Raw genomic sequence first — 14382 nt, 5'->3', positions numbered from 1 at the left:
TGTGATGATTTTTTCACTAGCTGCAAAGGAAAAGACTCAAGTTCTGAATATTTTCTGAAGAGGTAGCCTCTGTAGCTGAAACTGTACCACCAACAGCTTTTGATGCTATTACGCTGGCAGCAGGACTGGTGCTGCTGAGACTGCAATCTTCTGCTTTTTAGTTTTTACAGTATTATCCATTAAATGCCCAAAATACAATGCAAAAGTTAAAATCTTTGGTAATTTTAATTACATTAATATCTTAGATATTCACATTTTTGTTGGTAATGATCTTATACTATGGTGGGGTAGGGGTTTGGCAGGAGGGGGTTGCATTCATAAGTAGTCTGTCTTCCTTTTTGTAATTTATGGGGCCACTACCATGGGAACGGATACTTTAAAGAGGAAACTGCAGCAAGCATTCTGCAAAGGGCAGAATGGAAAATTAAAGCTGGCACATCCATAGGAAAATTGTGTATTGTTTTCTCCATTATCAGGAAGAAGCCCTTGTGATCTAGTTTCAGTTTGAGTTTGGGAAGTTTATTTTGGTAAACTGCAGTTCAAAATTCATTTGGGTCTGTTAGGGGCAAAACAACCAGTGAATAATTGATATTCAAAATTCTAGCTTTGCTGCGTGATGCAATTTTGATAAGCTTCTCAAGCTTTTTATTGTTCTTTGTGAAAGCACTTCCTATTGGCATGCAGCTTTGATTTCTGAATGACCTATAAAGGGAACAAATTCCTTTCATTGTGTAGGTTGCAGCTATTACATGTGTAGACCATTCCTTATACATATCTTCAGTGTTTTCTAACTGCTTGCAAGAAGCTGGATTTAACATTTTCTTTTCACAGAGACAACAAACTGGAAGGACCAAGGCAACGTAACCCTTCTGGTGGTGTTTCATCCTCAACAGACATGCTGCTTGGGCTTGATGGAGTTGAACTTGGTGCAGATGTAAAGGTGACACATATATATTGTATAAGGTAGTCTGGTATGAGCTTTTAAGGTGTGTAAAGGATGAATATATTTCGGGAAGGTTTTCACTCAATGTTTGAATATACATGCAGGGTCTAAAATAATTGCTGATCTGTGAATGTAGCAGCAAAACAAATTTAGGCTTATTGGAATCCTGGTCATATCTGAATTACCCCATCCTCCCAACTTTTAGAATAACATTTGTGCAAAAAACAAAATTAATTGCCGTGGTTCTTTTTTTAAATTATTCTGGAAAGAGCTGTACTAAAAATTACCTATAAAATTTGTTAGGATGTACAGTGCTGAGTTGTTTAAAACCCTTTGATATTTTTTGTCCAAATTGAAAATCAAAATGTTTCCCAGCATGTATAGACAAAGTAGCTCAATCAATAAATGCAAAATGCTGCTGATGTTGGAAATCTGAAATAAAAACAAAGTAGAAAAACTCAGCCGGCCTGGCAGCATCTGTGGAGAGAGAACAGAATTAACGTTCTGAGTCAAATGACTTCTTCAGAGCTGGGTTCCGAAGAAAAAGTCATTCAACTCAAAATGTTAACTCTGTGTCTCTCTCCACGGATGCTGCCAGAATGGCTGAGGTTTTCCAGCACCTTCTGTTTTAAGCCCAATTAATGGTTGTTTCTCATTTTGCTAAAAGGTAGTTGTTTCACTGAAATAGTTGTATAGTTTGCAAGCTGAGTTAAATAATACTCCTAAGTTAAAGTTACTTCAATAACTGCGAAGAGTCCAGCGTTGTATGATTAACCAATGTAAATCTGGGCCATGATAAATGTATTTCTACCAATCATGAAGCAGTATTGCTGGATCTGAATTCCTATATTAGGTTGTACTATCTGAAATTTGAAGTGGTTCTGTCTTGCGCTCATTGAGATTTGTAGGTAAACAATTTTGTAACTTAATTGTGAGCTACAAAACTTTGAGTGACATTTCTTTAGACATTGTAATAGAGCAGGGAGTAATAACATTGTTTACTGTAAATTTCTTACTGTTTCACAGTCAGTTTCATATGCACAGTTCCTTTATCCAACCAATGCCTTTGTGATGCCAAAAGCTCTACCTGAGGTTTCAGCTTCAATAGCACAGGTTCGAAATAGTGTGCATCGGAATTTTACACCAGGAAGACATGGAACTGCCACGATAGCACTGGAATTAGGTAAAATAAAAGCGGTATACAACTGAAGTATTATTTGGAAGGAAAATATGTACTAAATTGCAGTTTGGATAGTCTGGGAGTCTAAACATAATCTGCTATATAACCATGTTTTTTCAATGTTTATGTTGACAAAATTTTGACTTGTTTATGTATTCATACAGGTACTTTGGACCTGAGAGACATTTGCATAATTGCTGTTTCCTTATTGATTTTTAAAAAATGGAAAAGTCATGTGCTATGTGATTTGACTTTCAATGCCATGCATCTTTGTTTAAAAAAAACCCAAAGTCTTAGCTCTTGCATGTTTCTAATAGACTTTAAATTCCTCTGGGAATACCAATTTGTTCTAGCTGTACTGAAGTTGATTTCCTAAGCTCTTAGTTTACTCAAAGTTACATTTTTCTTCATGCATATTTTAAATATTTGCATTAAACCTTTGTCTGAAGTGTAGAAAATGGTGAATAGCTTCAGCCACCCAAATCTGTGCACAATAACCCCTGTTAAATTTGGCTCTTTTTCCTGTATGTGGCTCTGCTGAAAATATATTTTGAGTGGTAAGACCCATGGAAGACACAGCTTTGGATCACACTGCTTGGTTTGCATTGTGTTCCAAGGCAAAGTTTAGGGGGAGATAATGGTGTAGTAGTACTGTCACTGAACTAGTAATGCAGAGGCCCAGGCTAATGCTTTGGGGACACAGGTTTGAATCCACCACGACAGCTGGTAGAATTTGAATTCAGTTAACAAAATCTGGAATATAAAGCTGAAGTCAGTAATGATGACCATGAAACTATCAACAATTATCATAAAAACCCATCAGGTTCACTAATGTCCTTTAGGTTAGAAAATCTGCCTTCCTTAGCTGGCTTGGCCTACATGTAACTCCAGACCCAAAATATGTGTTTGACTCTGAACTGCCTCTGCCATTCAGTTCAAGGTCAATTAGGGATCGGCAACAAATACTGCTCTTGCTAGAATAAAGAAATAAGTTGATAACATGCAAATTAAGAAAGAATAAAGAAAAAAAATGCTGTACTTTAGTCAGTGAGTTGACTGCCTCCTAAATTGCTTGAGATTTTCTTAGTGTTGATTATGCTGAAAGCCAATTAATCTGACAATGTTAAACTTGTGCATATTGAGCATCCAAAAATAACGGTACATGTCACAGGCCTGTGTTGTTTGCTGTCTTCATCTAGGTACTGATGCTGGAGATTTAATAGAATATGATCCAAATCTTCTTGATGACCCCCAGTGGCCATGTGGAAAACACAAACGGGTTCTGATCTTTGCATCATATATGGTAATATTTTTGAATATTCTGCTGTGTTCCAAATGCAATTTTCTACTTCCAATTCTGTAGAAGCATACCAATTTCTTTTGATCCGCTGCATGGGATTTAAAATCATTTTCAACCAAAACTGACTATAATTCCTCTTTGGATTTATGTTGTTAAATATTAATTATTGAATAATTTAGGAAGGAAGAAGCATTGTTTTATATAGATTTAAAATGAAAAATATCTTTGAAGAAAAACAAAGTTAATTTCTCTTTACTCAAATAGTAATGATTTTTAGGGTCAGTAATACACCAAAGTGATTTTGCAGTTTTTTTTTGCTTTAACGTAAACTTATTTATAGTAATCCAAGTCATTTTTGATGTAAGTGTAGAATGTTGCACCACTGAAACTTGTCATGACTTGTATAACAATTCACAATGGTAAGTGATTATGGATTGTTGCTTTTACCCACCATTATTTCATTACAGGTAAATTAATTGAAATTGTTGAAATCTATACCATTGAATTTGTGGAGGTGGACTGAGATTCCTCTTTTTGTTATCCCAATATTAATGAATCCCAATTTTTCTTCTGAATGCTACTCTTTTGATGTTTTACTGATAGATCATGACTGAGAGGAGAAATAATTGCAGTGCTATTGAAAACTTGAATAAATTAGGAATCTTGTTTGTTTGGACACATTTTATATAGTTTGATGTAATGTTTTGGTATGGAGCTACTGTGGATTTATAGTGACAAAGTGCCCATAAGCAATAGTTTTACCATTGTAGAATACAGAGTCACTAATGTTACATGAAATCTGGTCAGCTATGTCATATGTGCTGGTTGCATTTAACTTAATTTGAGTGGACTGCTAGATAAATAAAAAGTCTTACCAAGGAAGCCATTTGTGAGATGAAAGCTTTTTTTAAAGCTCAAATCTCAAAGGGTCAGATTGACCACCTGGATTAATTCCAGTCATTTAGGGGAGTTGGAGAGGAATTTGCCAGATTCCTTCCCCCTCACCCTGCCCTTCAAACTGATCTGGGTGTTTATCTAATTCGTCACCTTTCCCAGGAGATGACATGGTTTTGGGTGTAGTTGTGCGAGATGGGCTGTCTGGACCAGTGGGTCTTTCCCTGTCAGTCATTGTTTATACCTCGAGGGCTCATCATTCCATCCTACAATTCAGAATAGGTCTTCTGTAACAAACGTTCTAAAGAAATGAGAGAATTTGATTTAGCTTGTATGACAATTTGCTTTATAGTGTGGCATTATTTTGTCATTCATATTTAATCATTAACATCAAACACTTTTTAAAAATTATTGGTGTATTACTGACCCTAAAAGTCATTACTATTGAGTAAAGGGAAATAAACTTTGTTTTTCTTCAATTATCATGAGTTTTTGTGTAGATAGACACAATATCACTTGCTATTTCTCAGTGGTGAGAGAACTGATTCCAAAGTTGAATCCGGGTAACTTTTCTCGCAAGCCGTGGATCTGCCTTGGTTTGTGTTAATGTTGTGATATTATTCATCGATAGCTTAGCAGGGACCAATCAGAAGAAGAGATGTGTTTGTGTACATAATGTGCATAAATAGACAGCTTGCTATTAAGATAGGCTCATTGCACAAACTGAAAACCCCTTGCTGCTTGTATGTTGTAACCATAGTGATTCATCTGTCAGTTCAGTTGATGGCATCAGAATTATTTTGCGTCATTGAAGCTGATGAGAAACAGTAACTAGAAGTCTCTCAGTATTTTTTCTTTGGTGTTCATATTAAAATTCCACCAGGATAAATGAATCTTTCACTCCTGAAGAACCCTGAAAACTAGTTGTTTGGTCATACAAAACTTGAGTATTGTTGAGTATGTAGGCCATACGTCCCAAAGACTGGTGGATCGTATCAAATAGCATGTTCCAGCCACTGTTCGCAATGGGCAGGGAACAGACCGGACCCAACCAGCCCAGGCTTGCAAAACTAAAAATACAATGTCCAACGTTAGATGTGATTCCACGATTGGATAACATTTGTGAAATAATCCTCTCTGTGCTAAGAATTACACTGATAACCAATTTAAGATTGTCAGTCGGGCTTGCAGTATGGCGCATTTGCCTGTACTGGAAGCTACATATATTAATACACAGGACCCTGTTCTTTGCAGACAGAAAGAACATGTACATACATTACGCCTGTTTCAGCTAAACAAAATAAGTGACAGCCATTTGCTGATTCATTCCTCAGGGCAATGGCAATGCCGTGACCATACAGGGTCAAGCTGTCTGGTTTAAATTTCAAACAATATTTAGCAGTTAACTGTCAGTCAACATCAGTGGTGCATTTTCCATTGTAACACCACTTGCCAACCAATCAGCACTTACCGTATATATTGTTGTTTGCCCCCCTTATATTGGTATTCTTGCAAGTGCCCTGATGAATGCAAGATAAAAAGCTTAGACGTATTCTTTTTTCAGCAAATCCTTGAAAACATTCAGTTGCTCTTCCTATTGGGTACTTCACCAAGCAAAATTTATTTGTACATCAATTTCAAATTTTTTACTAATTCCCAATGAAGTTTATAGCTCTTGTTATGTATGCTCAACATTATAGAGTAATTAGAATTCCCAGCCATTTTGAAACTGATCACTAGATTATACACAAAATAATTTTCTTTCTTGTTGCCAGACCACAGTGATTGAGTATGTAAAGCCGTCTGACCTGAAAAAGGATATGAATGAAACCTTTAAGGAGAAATTTCCTCACATTAAGTTGACGCTTAGTAAGATAAGAAGGTAAATTTACCTAATGAAAGAAAAATATGAAGCTGATATGGCACTTTTAACAATTTTCATATATAAGATAATCGAAGGACAAATGCATGATACCTATGAGAATCATTTTGTTTTCCTTACAATAATTTTAATTTTTTTATATTTTTCTTGCTGATTTTTCTCCCATTTCATGAAAGTATTGTAACCTGCTGGATTATGGTTTCACAGGCACTGATTGTCCTCCAGCATTCATATTTGATCTGGGTCCTGTCTTCCAACATCTGCTTCAAGCAGGTGTCTCTGGTAGTGGTGGCCCTGGCTGTTCTCTGCCACCCATCCCCATGACCACAAAATACAGTTGTAGTGCTCCTAAAATCTAATTGGTTGAGATTGGTTAACTCAGTGCAGACTAGTGATCAAGTCAGTACAGACTAGTGATCAAGTCTGGGACCATCCCGCTCTGTCTTGGTGACTCTGTGTATGGAATAGTTACCTACAGGATCACAAACAGTCTTTGAGTGGCTCTTGTACTTCAGTTGCTTCTATAGGGATGGATGTGATGATACTAAAGCTGAGCTAAACTGATGAGATAGAAAATTATCAGTAAACTATTTACGTGCTTTAAACAGTATTTACTGAAATTTGTCACAAGCATATTTTTTTGCTATCCACTTACAAGGATAGGAGTACTATCCTGGCTATGGTAGCACTTCTGCTTGGTTGAAACCATGTTTCTATTTTTAAATGTATTCACGGGATGTGGGCATCGCTGGCTAGGCCAGCATTTATTGCCCATCCCTAATTGTCGTTTAAGAGTCAACCCCCCACATTGCTGAGAGTCTGGAGTCACATGTAGGCCAGATACCCAGACCAGTTAAATGACAACAATGGTTTCATCAGACTTTTAATTCCAAATTTTTATTGAATTCAAATTTCAATTGCTGTGGTGGGGGTCCCCAGAGCATTACCCTCTGGTCTCTAGAACACTAGTCAGTGACAATACCACTGTGCCACCGGTAATTGAGGTAATTATCAGTGATGTGTTTTGCCAGATTTGTGATCACTGTGGTTCATTTATGGTCTAGTTGTCCATATCAACTTATTCCAGTTCAAACACTTAAGTATTCCTGATCACTACTGATCCATAATGTGCTAATTCTAGGTGTTAAAATGTGCAGAGATACATTTTGTTGTCTTCAGTGGCTTATTACCACAAGGACAACTTCAATAATTTCAGTTGAAACTTGCATAAACTTCAATGTGAATATAAGGGTATGCCTACTATAAAGTCAGAAACCATTGCATGTGTCATCACTCAAACTGGACTGTAACAGTGTCTTGGGAGGGAATACAGACAATAAAAGTGTAATGATTTTGATTTATGTTAACTATGAATTTAAAGTTACCAAATGGTTTTACAGTATATTTTTCTGTTTCCTTTGCAGTCTGAAACGGGAGATGCGGAACCTGGCAGAAGAGTGTAACCTGGAACCTTGTACTGTGGCTTTATCGTTTGTTTACTTTGAGAAGCTTGTACTACAAGGCAAAGTCAATAAGCAGAACAGAAAGCTTTGTTCTGGGGCCTGCTTACTGCTAGCAGCCAAAATCAGCAGTGATCTCAAGAAGCACGAAGTTAGACATCTGATTGATGTAAGTATAATACTTTGCGTCAAGCTAACCAATTTCTCTCCATTGCTATGGTATCCAAATTTCAAAAAGAACTAGTTAAAAACAGCTGTGTGGAGAAAAAAATGTCTCATTTCAAAAAAAACTATTCTGAGCTTAGTTGAAGTAATAGAAGTAATGCTGAGTTGAATATTGCGTCGAATTATGGTCACCACACTACAGGAAGGATACAAGAGTCCTTGAGAGGGAACAGAGGAGATTTATAGAATGGTTCCATGGATGGGGGGGATTTTAGTTGCAAGATTATGTTGGGAATTCTGGGGCTGTTCTTATTGGAGCAAAAGAGATTGAGGTGAGATTTGATAGAGGTGTACAGGATTATGACAGGCTAAGATAAGTTAGAGGAGTAAAAATCTTTTTCATTAGCTGATGATGCAGGACTAGGGGGTACAGATTTTAAGGGCTTGGGCAAAAGACCCAGGCGGAATGTGAACCTTTTAATGCAGCGAGTGATAATGACCTGGAACTTGCTGCCCACAGGGGTGGAAGTGGAAGCAATCAATGATTTCATAAGCAAATTGGATGGGCACTTGAAAGAAAGTAAATTTAGGAGATTAGGCAGGGAACTGGGATTGACTGGATTGCTCTATGGAGTGCCGGAATAGACTCGATGGGCCGAATGGCCACCTCCTCTGCCATATGACTCTGACTTTAGCAATCAATTTTGTAAAAAAAAAAGTTTTTGAAAAATTTATAGTGGTCTAGATATACATAAAACTTGCGTATGCTTGTAATTTATTACTTGAATATTTCTAGCAATATTTTGGTGCTTTAGTCTCCAACACCAATGTAAAACCAGTATGAACATAGTATTAACACCATATCAATGTGAGCTTCAGTGTAACTCTCAATTAATGAGGACATCTGACAATTGATCCCATCCTGACTCTGGCCTAAAGTCCTCTTAAATGCAGTGCTTGCTGTATTGGATGATGAGATATATGGCTGTATGAAGGGATCACCTAAGGATTTTTTTTATTATTTATGGGATGTGGGCATCACTGACCAGGTCAGCATTTACTGCCCATCCCTAATTGCCCTTGAGAAGGTGGTAGTGAGCTGCCTGCTTGAAACGCTGCAGTGCACGTGGTGTAGGTACACCCACAGTGCTGTTAGGAAGGGAGTTCCAGGATTTTGACCCAGTGACAGTCAAGGAACAGCGAAATATTTCCCAAGTCAGGATGGTGGGTGGTTTGGAGGGGAACTTCCAGGTGGTGGTGTTCCCATGTACCTGCTGCCCTTGTCCTTCTAGACGGGAGCTGTCATGAATATAGAAGGTGCTGCCTAAGGAGGCTTGGTGAGTTTCTGCAGTGCATCTTGTGGATGGGTCCACATTGCTGCCACTGTTCGTTGGTGGTGGAGAGAGTGAATGTTTGTGGATGGGTTGCCAATCAAGCGGGCTACTTTGTTCTTGATGGTGTCAAGCTTCCTGAGTGTTGTTGGAGCTACACTCATCCAGGCAAGTGGAGAGTATTCCATCACACTCCTGACTTGTGCCTTGTAGATTGTGGACAGGCTTTGTGGGGGGTGGGGGCAGGAGATGATTTCCTCACTACAGGATTCCTAGCCTCTTACCTGCTCTTGTAGCCACAGTATTTATATAACTAGTCCAGTTCCGTTTATGGTCAAGGGTAACCCCCCCAAGGTCTTGATAGTAGGATTCAGCAATGGTAATGCCATTGAATGTCAAGGGATGATAGTTAGATTCTCTCTTGTTTGAGATGGTCATTACCTAACACTTGTGTGGTGTGAATGTTACTTGCCACCTGTCAGCCCAAGCCTGGATGTTGTCCAGGTCTTGTTGCATTTGAACATGAATTGCTAAAGTGTCCCTAAGGGTTAATCAACTTGGCTGATTTTTTTTAAAACCATATATAATTGGAAGCACAATTGAAAATTTCTTAAATACACACCAGAAACCATAAATCCTAATAGGGCGCTAGGGTTTTTGTTTTTATAGTCATCAGAAACAGTGACCTTGCTGAAACCTGTGTAATGTTAGTACTTCTAGTTGGCTCTGTGATTTTTTGCACCTCCTGATCTTGTCTGGTCAGATGTCCTGATTCAGTTTAATGTTTCAACATTTTGATGCATTTGTAAATTTGTTAATGCATATTTGTCAATCCTGCAAATGTTAAGAACTCAGTCTCTTTTAACAAAACAACTGTTTTTGATCTATTGTATAAGTATGCTTCATTTTTACAGCAGTTTTTAATTACTTTTTTTAATCCTTGTACACAGAAATTGGAAGAGCGATTAAGATTGAACTCAAAAGAGCTGGTTTCGTTTGAGTTCACCACGCTTGTGGCTTTAGAGTTTGGCCTTTACCTTCCTGAGAAAAAAGTGTTACCTCACTACAGACGCCTTGTCCAGCAATCCTAGATGCAATTACATTCCTACTGAAAATGATGGGCACTTACGAGAAGCAAGCAGTTCTTCCCTAAAATGCTGCAGCAGTTGAATTTATTTTTTCTGTTAGCACAGGAAATACTGTAACAAAGTAACTTCTGCAGTGCTAAATAATATCACAGATTTGTCCAATTTTTAAAAAACTGATGTCAGTTTTTCTGTTTTAAAAAAAATTAAAGCACCTTTATTCAGAATTGGATGAATCTTGTAAAGGGATATGTTTGGGTGATGGCCTGTCATGTGTCCAATGGCAAATTATAGTAATAACTATTACCAAAAATTCAGTACTGGGCAACAGCACTTTCCTACATGGTGACTTATCGTTGCTGTGATATCACGTTCTACACTATCTGTTCTTCCAAGCATTGTCCTACCGTAGTTGTAAAACTGACTCTGCTGTTAGTTGCACATAAGTCACCACTCTATGTTAGAGATTCAAATTAAGCACGTTTATAGTGCTATGTGGTCAATATTTAATCTATTTTGAATTTTCTGTTTTCATTGTGCATAGTATGTTAAATGTGTGCAGTCTTCAGTGAAAATGTTTATTTCAATCATTTTGTTTGTAAAATGCAAATTGTCTAAACCAACTCAGCTCCCTTTTTAGATCTTCTATTGTGAAATTCTTAACCTTTATCAATGAGGTGGTTAGCAAATACTACAATCTGTAATAAAAGTCTTTAAGTGTATGTTGAGAAGTAATGTTGTAATCCAGCTTTTAGTTTTCCCCTTTAAACAAAGTAATGCCAGCTTCAGCAACTATTTGATATTTAAATGTTAAATGTGTTGTCCTTTTTTTAAAAAAAAGTTTACATTCAGCTTTAAAATTTGACTTATCTTTGTCTTCCGAGAGACTTTTTTTTGTAAGAAAAAGCACTTATAGATCAGGTAGCATCTGTGGAAAAAGGAAGATAGGGTTGATGTTGCAGATTGGTGACCTTTTGTCAGAACCATTGCCTTGAATTGTTAACTGTATCTTCCTCTCTCCATACCTGACCTGCTGACTGTTTCAGCATTTTCTGATTGTTTCCAATTTTCAGCATTGGCAGTATTTTTGATTTGTGTCTACATTTTTTTGTAACTGCTTCACAATGTGAAGCCACTTCAGGTATTGGTAGTAGAACCAACAGTGAGCAAATTATGATGCTCACATCTAATGCCACCATTTAATGAACTATGGATCAGTCAGCAACTTTTAAAAACTGTGAAAAGAGCACAATACCATACAATTTCTGTACTATTTTCATTGGTTATTTGTTCATTTGTATTTGTCTTTCAATAGAAACAGAAGTAGACCATTCAACCACAAGCCTGTTCAGCTATTCCATGAGATCGTGGCTGAGCAGTACCTCAACTCCTCCTAACTGCCTTTACTCCACTTCCCTTGATTCTCCTTGCCTAACAAAAATCCATTCATTTCAGCCTTGGAGACAACCCAGCATCCAGTCTTTTGAGGAGTTCCAGGTTTCCTCCAAGCTGTGTGAAAAGTTTCACTTGCAAATGGCTAGCTCTAATTTTAAAATTATACCCTCTTGATCTGCAATTCCTTCATCATTTAAATGCCTTGATTAGATCACCCTTCTAATTGCAAAGGATTACAAACTAGGTTTGTTTTCGTAATTTAACCCTGGTACCATTCTAATGCAACTGCACTGTACCTCCTCCGAGGTTAGTATACCTTTCCTGAGGTTTGGTGCTGAAGCTCAATGCAGTATTCTAGGAGGGATCCTACCAAGGGCCTGTAAAACTGACACATCGCTTATCTATTTCAACCAACTTGAGATGAAGATCAACATTCCATTAGCCCTTTGAATGTTTTCTGCACTAACTTTGTGTACTTGTTCACCTCAATTCCTTTGCTCTTCCACAACTCTCATATCCCCTCAACTGCTTCCATTAAATTCCATCTGCCATAGTTTTCCACCTTCCTTTACCAATCTTGTAGCTTTTAGATAAAAACTTAGACTGTACATTTCTTCTATTCCCCATTTGTTCTTCTATTTTAACTGTTAACTGAAAGTATGGATTATTTTACTACATGGGTGCTGCAAATTAAATTGGTTTATAAAGTAGTGTGCTCATTTATTTATTATATAATGGAAAAATGAAACTGATTATTCATGTAATGGTACTTGTCTGTCTTTCTCAGTTTTGCTTTAGGTAAACGAGAAACATTTGGGTAATTCTAAATGGTCTGTCTCAATTCTTCTGTCTCTTATTGCACAAAATGCCTTTGTCTAGAGACTTAAAAGCTTCTGTAGTATAAAGTTTTATGCATATTTTTATTCATTTTGTATTAGTGCAACTGCAAAGTTTCAAGTAAAATTTTCAATTTTAATATAATCAGGTCTCTGGTCAATTTCTTGCTTCTGAAGAAGATTTCCTGAGAGCAGAACTGAAATAAAACTTCTGTTATGGAATATTAGATTTAGTAATCAAAATATTTTGACTACACTTTAAAAATACTTAATTGGATGTCCTGAGCTCATGAAAATCATTATATGGGTGCAAGTTCTTTCTTTACTCCTGGAAAGACAAGTATACATTAAACACTGAGACCAGTATTTCTCCTGAGTATTTCTATAGAAGTACAAGGCCATTCTTAGTCTCAGCTGAACTAAGTGTATAAACTCAGATACCAGAAACCAGTAAAAGCACTTACAGAGGAAGCCAATCTTAGGAAAACTGAAAACTCAATTTTCCAGTACAGAACTTTATTATTGCTGAAAAAAGAAATGCTGTTGAAGCTTTTTGTCTTGCACTCATTAGGACAGATTCACAAGTATACCAAATTTCAATGGGAACAGCAATTTATACTGCATGAGAAAAGGGTGCTCATTGGTCAGCAAGTGGACTCTAGTTCAGTTGTTGCCATGGAGAATGCACCAGGGAACAGCTATCCCCAAGCTTTTGTGTAAATTTTAAAAAAGGCAGGTCGACTAGTCAAGGTGTTGCCATGAAGAATGCATCTTTCACACGCAGAGCCCTGTCCTCTGTAAACAGAATATGTCCAGGCATTGCACCTTTTTCAGTTAAACAAAGGCATGGGCATCAATGATTCCCTGGTGCATTCCCATGGCAATGCTTCAACCAGTCATAGCTGAAATGCCTGTGAATTTAAACAGAAGCTTGGAGGATAACTATATCCTGGTGCATTCTCCATGGTAATGCTTTGAGCAATCGGAGTCTACTTTTTCCAACCAATCAGCATCCTTTCTTCATGCAGTATAAATTGTTCCCTTTGAAATTTGGTATTCTTTCCATCTGCCCTGATGAGTGCAAGACAAAAAGCTTTGACACAGCCCCTCTCTCTCTCAGCAATACCCAATTTTCCACTGTCTGGAGATCAAGTTTTAGACCCAATCCCAGAGAATGCAGATCCTCCCCTTTAAAATATTCAACACTGTTATTGGGGCAAGCTGCCACCCATTTTGATGATTCCAGCACAAACATGATCTAATCACTCTTGCCAAGTTTTGATAGACCTTTTTAAAATCTCATAATTCTTGTGTTTAGGCTGTAGGCAGAACAGTGAACTGATGCCAGAGGCATGCAGTTTGATTTCTTAGAATAATGTCCACTGATGATTTATTTTGCTGAGTTTATCATGATGTAACTTTCCTGCACCAAAGATGGTGAGGAATGATGTGCTTGTGAATTGAGCAGTGACCCTGCTGTGCAGCTATTTCATTTGTTTTTCTTTACACTTACTCAATTTTATATATTCCTGGCATCTTACTTGCTTATTGCCTTAATTTCACTTGCTCTTAATTTTATTTCTTCCCCTTTTATGTGCCTTAGTTTCTGTTCTCGTTCCATATTTTCTCTATAGCTCCTCTGAACATATTACATTACCAATTTTCCTTCATTCCTCCTTTGTAGCTGAGATTTAGGCACGTTTTCCTTTTTAATTTTTTGCAAATTGATCCTTCTGAATAGCAAATGTTAAACTTATTTTCGTACTGACTTGCTGCATTATCTCTCTCTCTCATATCTTTACAGGTTGAGTCAGTTTACTGTATGCTAAGAGAGACAGCTTTGCGCATAATGCTTTGAGACAAAAACCATTCCAAAAGCATTATCCGTACTCTCACGTAGGAATTGTCAGT

General features: G+C 37.3%; 1 protein-coding gene across 1 annotated transcript in view; it reads left to right on the top strand.

Annotated features, from left to right (window-relative positions):
* The window catches only part of LOC121287268 (CDK5 and ABL1 enzyme substrate 2-like), a 52176-nt gene extending 39560 nt beyond the window's left edge, over positions 1-12616 (top strand). The window contains exons 4-9 of the mRNA XM_041204980.1: positions 832-940; positions 1970-2126; positions 3323-3426; positions 6093-6199; positions 7624-7828; positions 10106-12616. Of these exons, the coding sequence (XP_041060914.1) occupies positions 832-940; positions 1970-2126; positions 3323-3426; positions 6093-6199; positions 7624-7828; positions 10106-10246 (823 nt within the window). The 3' untranslated portion in view covers positions 10247-12616. The remainder of the gene's footprint in view (positions 1-831; positions 941-1969; positions 2127-3322; positions 3427-6092; positions 6200-7623; positions 7829-10105) is intronic.
* Positions 12617-14382: the final 1766 nt, after the last annotated feature.

This window comes from Carcharodon carcharias, chromosome 14 (genome assembly GCF_017639515.1).
Source record: "Carcharodon carcharias isolate sCarCar2 chromosome 14, sCarCar2.pri, whole genome shotgun sequence".
NCBI classification, from domain to species: Eukaryota; Metazoa; Chordata; class Chondrichthyes; order Lamniformes; family Lamnidae; genus Carcharodon; species Carcharodon carcharias.
Note: the sequence above shows the minus strand (reverse complement) of the source record. Positions and strands in the feature narration are given on the sequence as shown.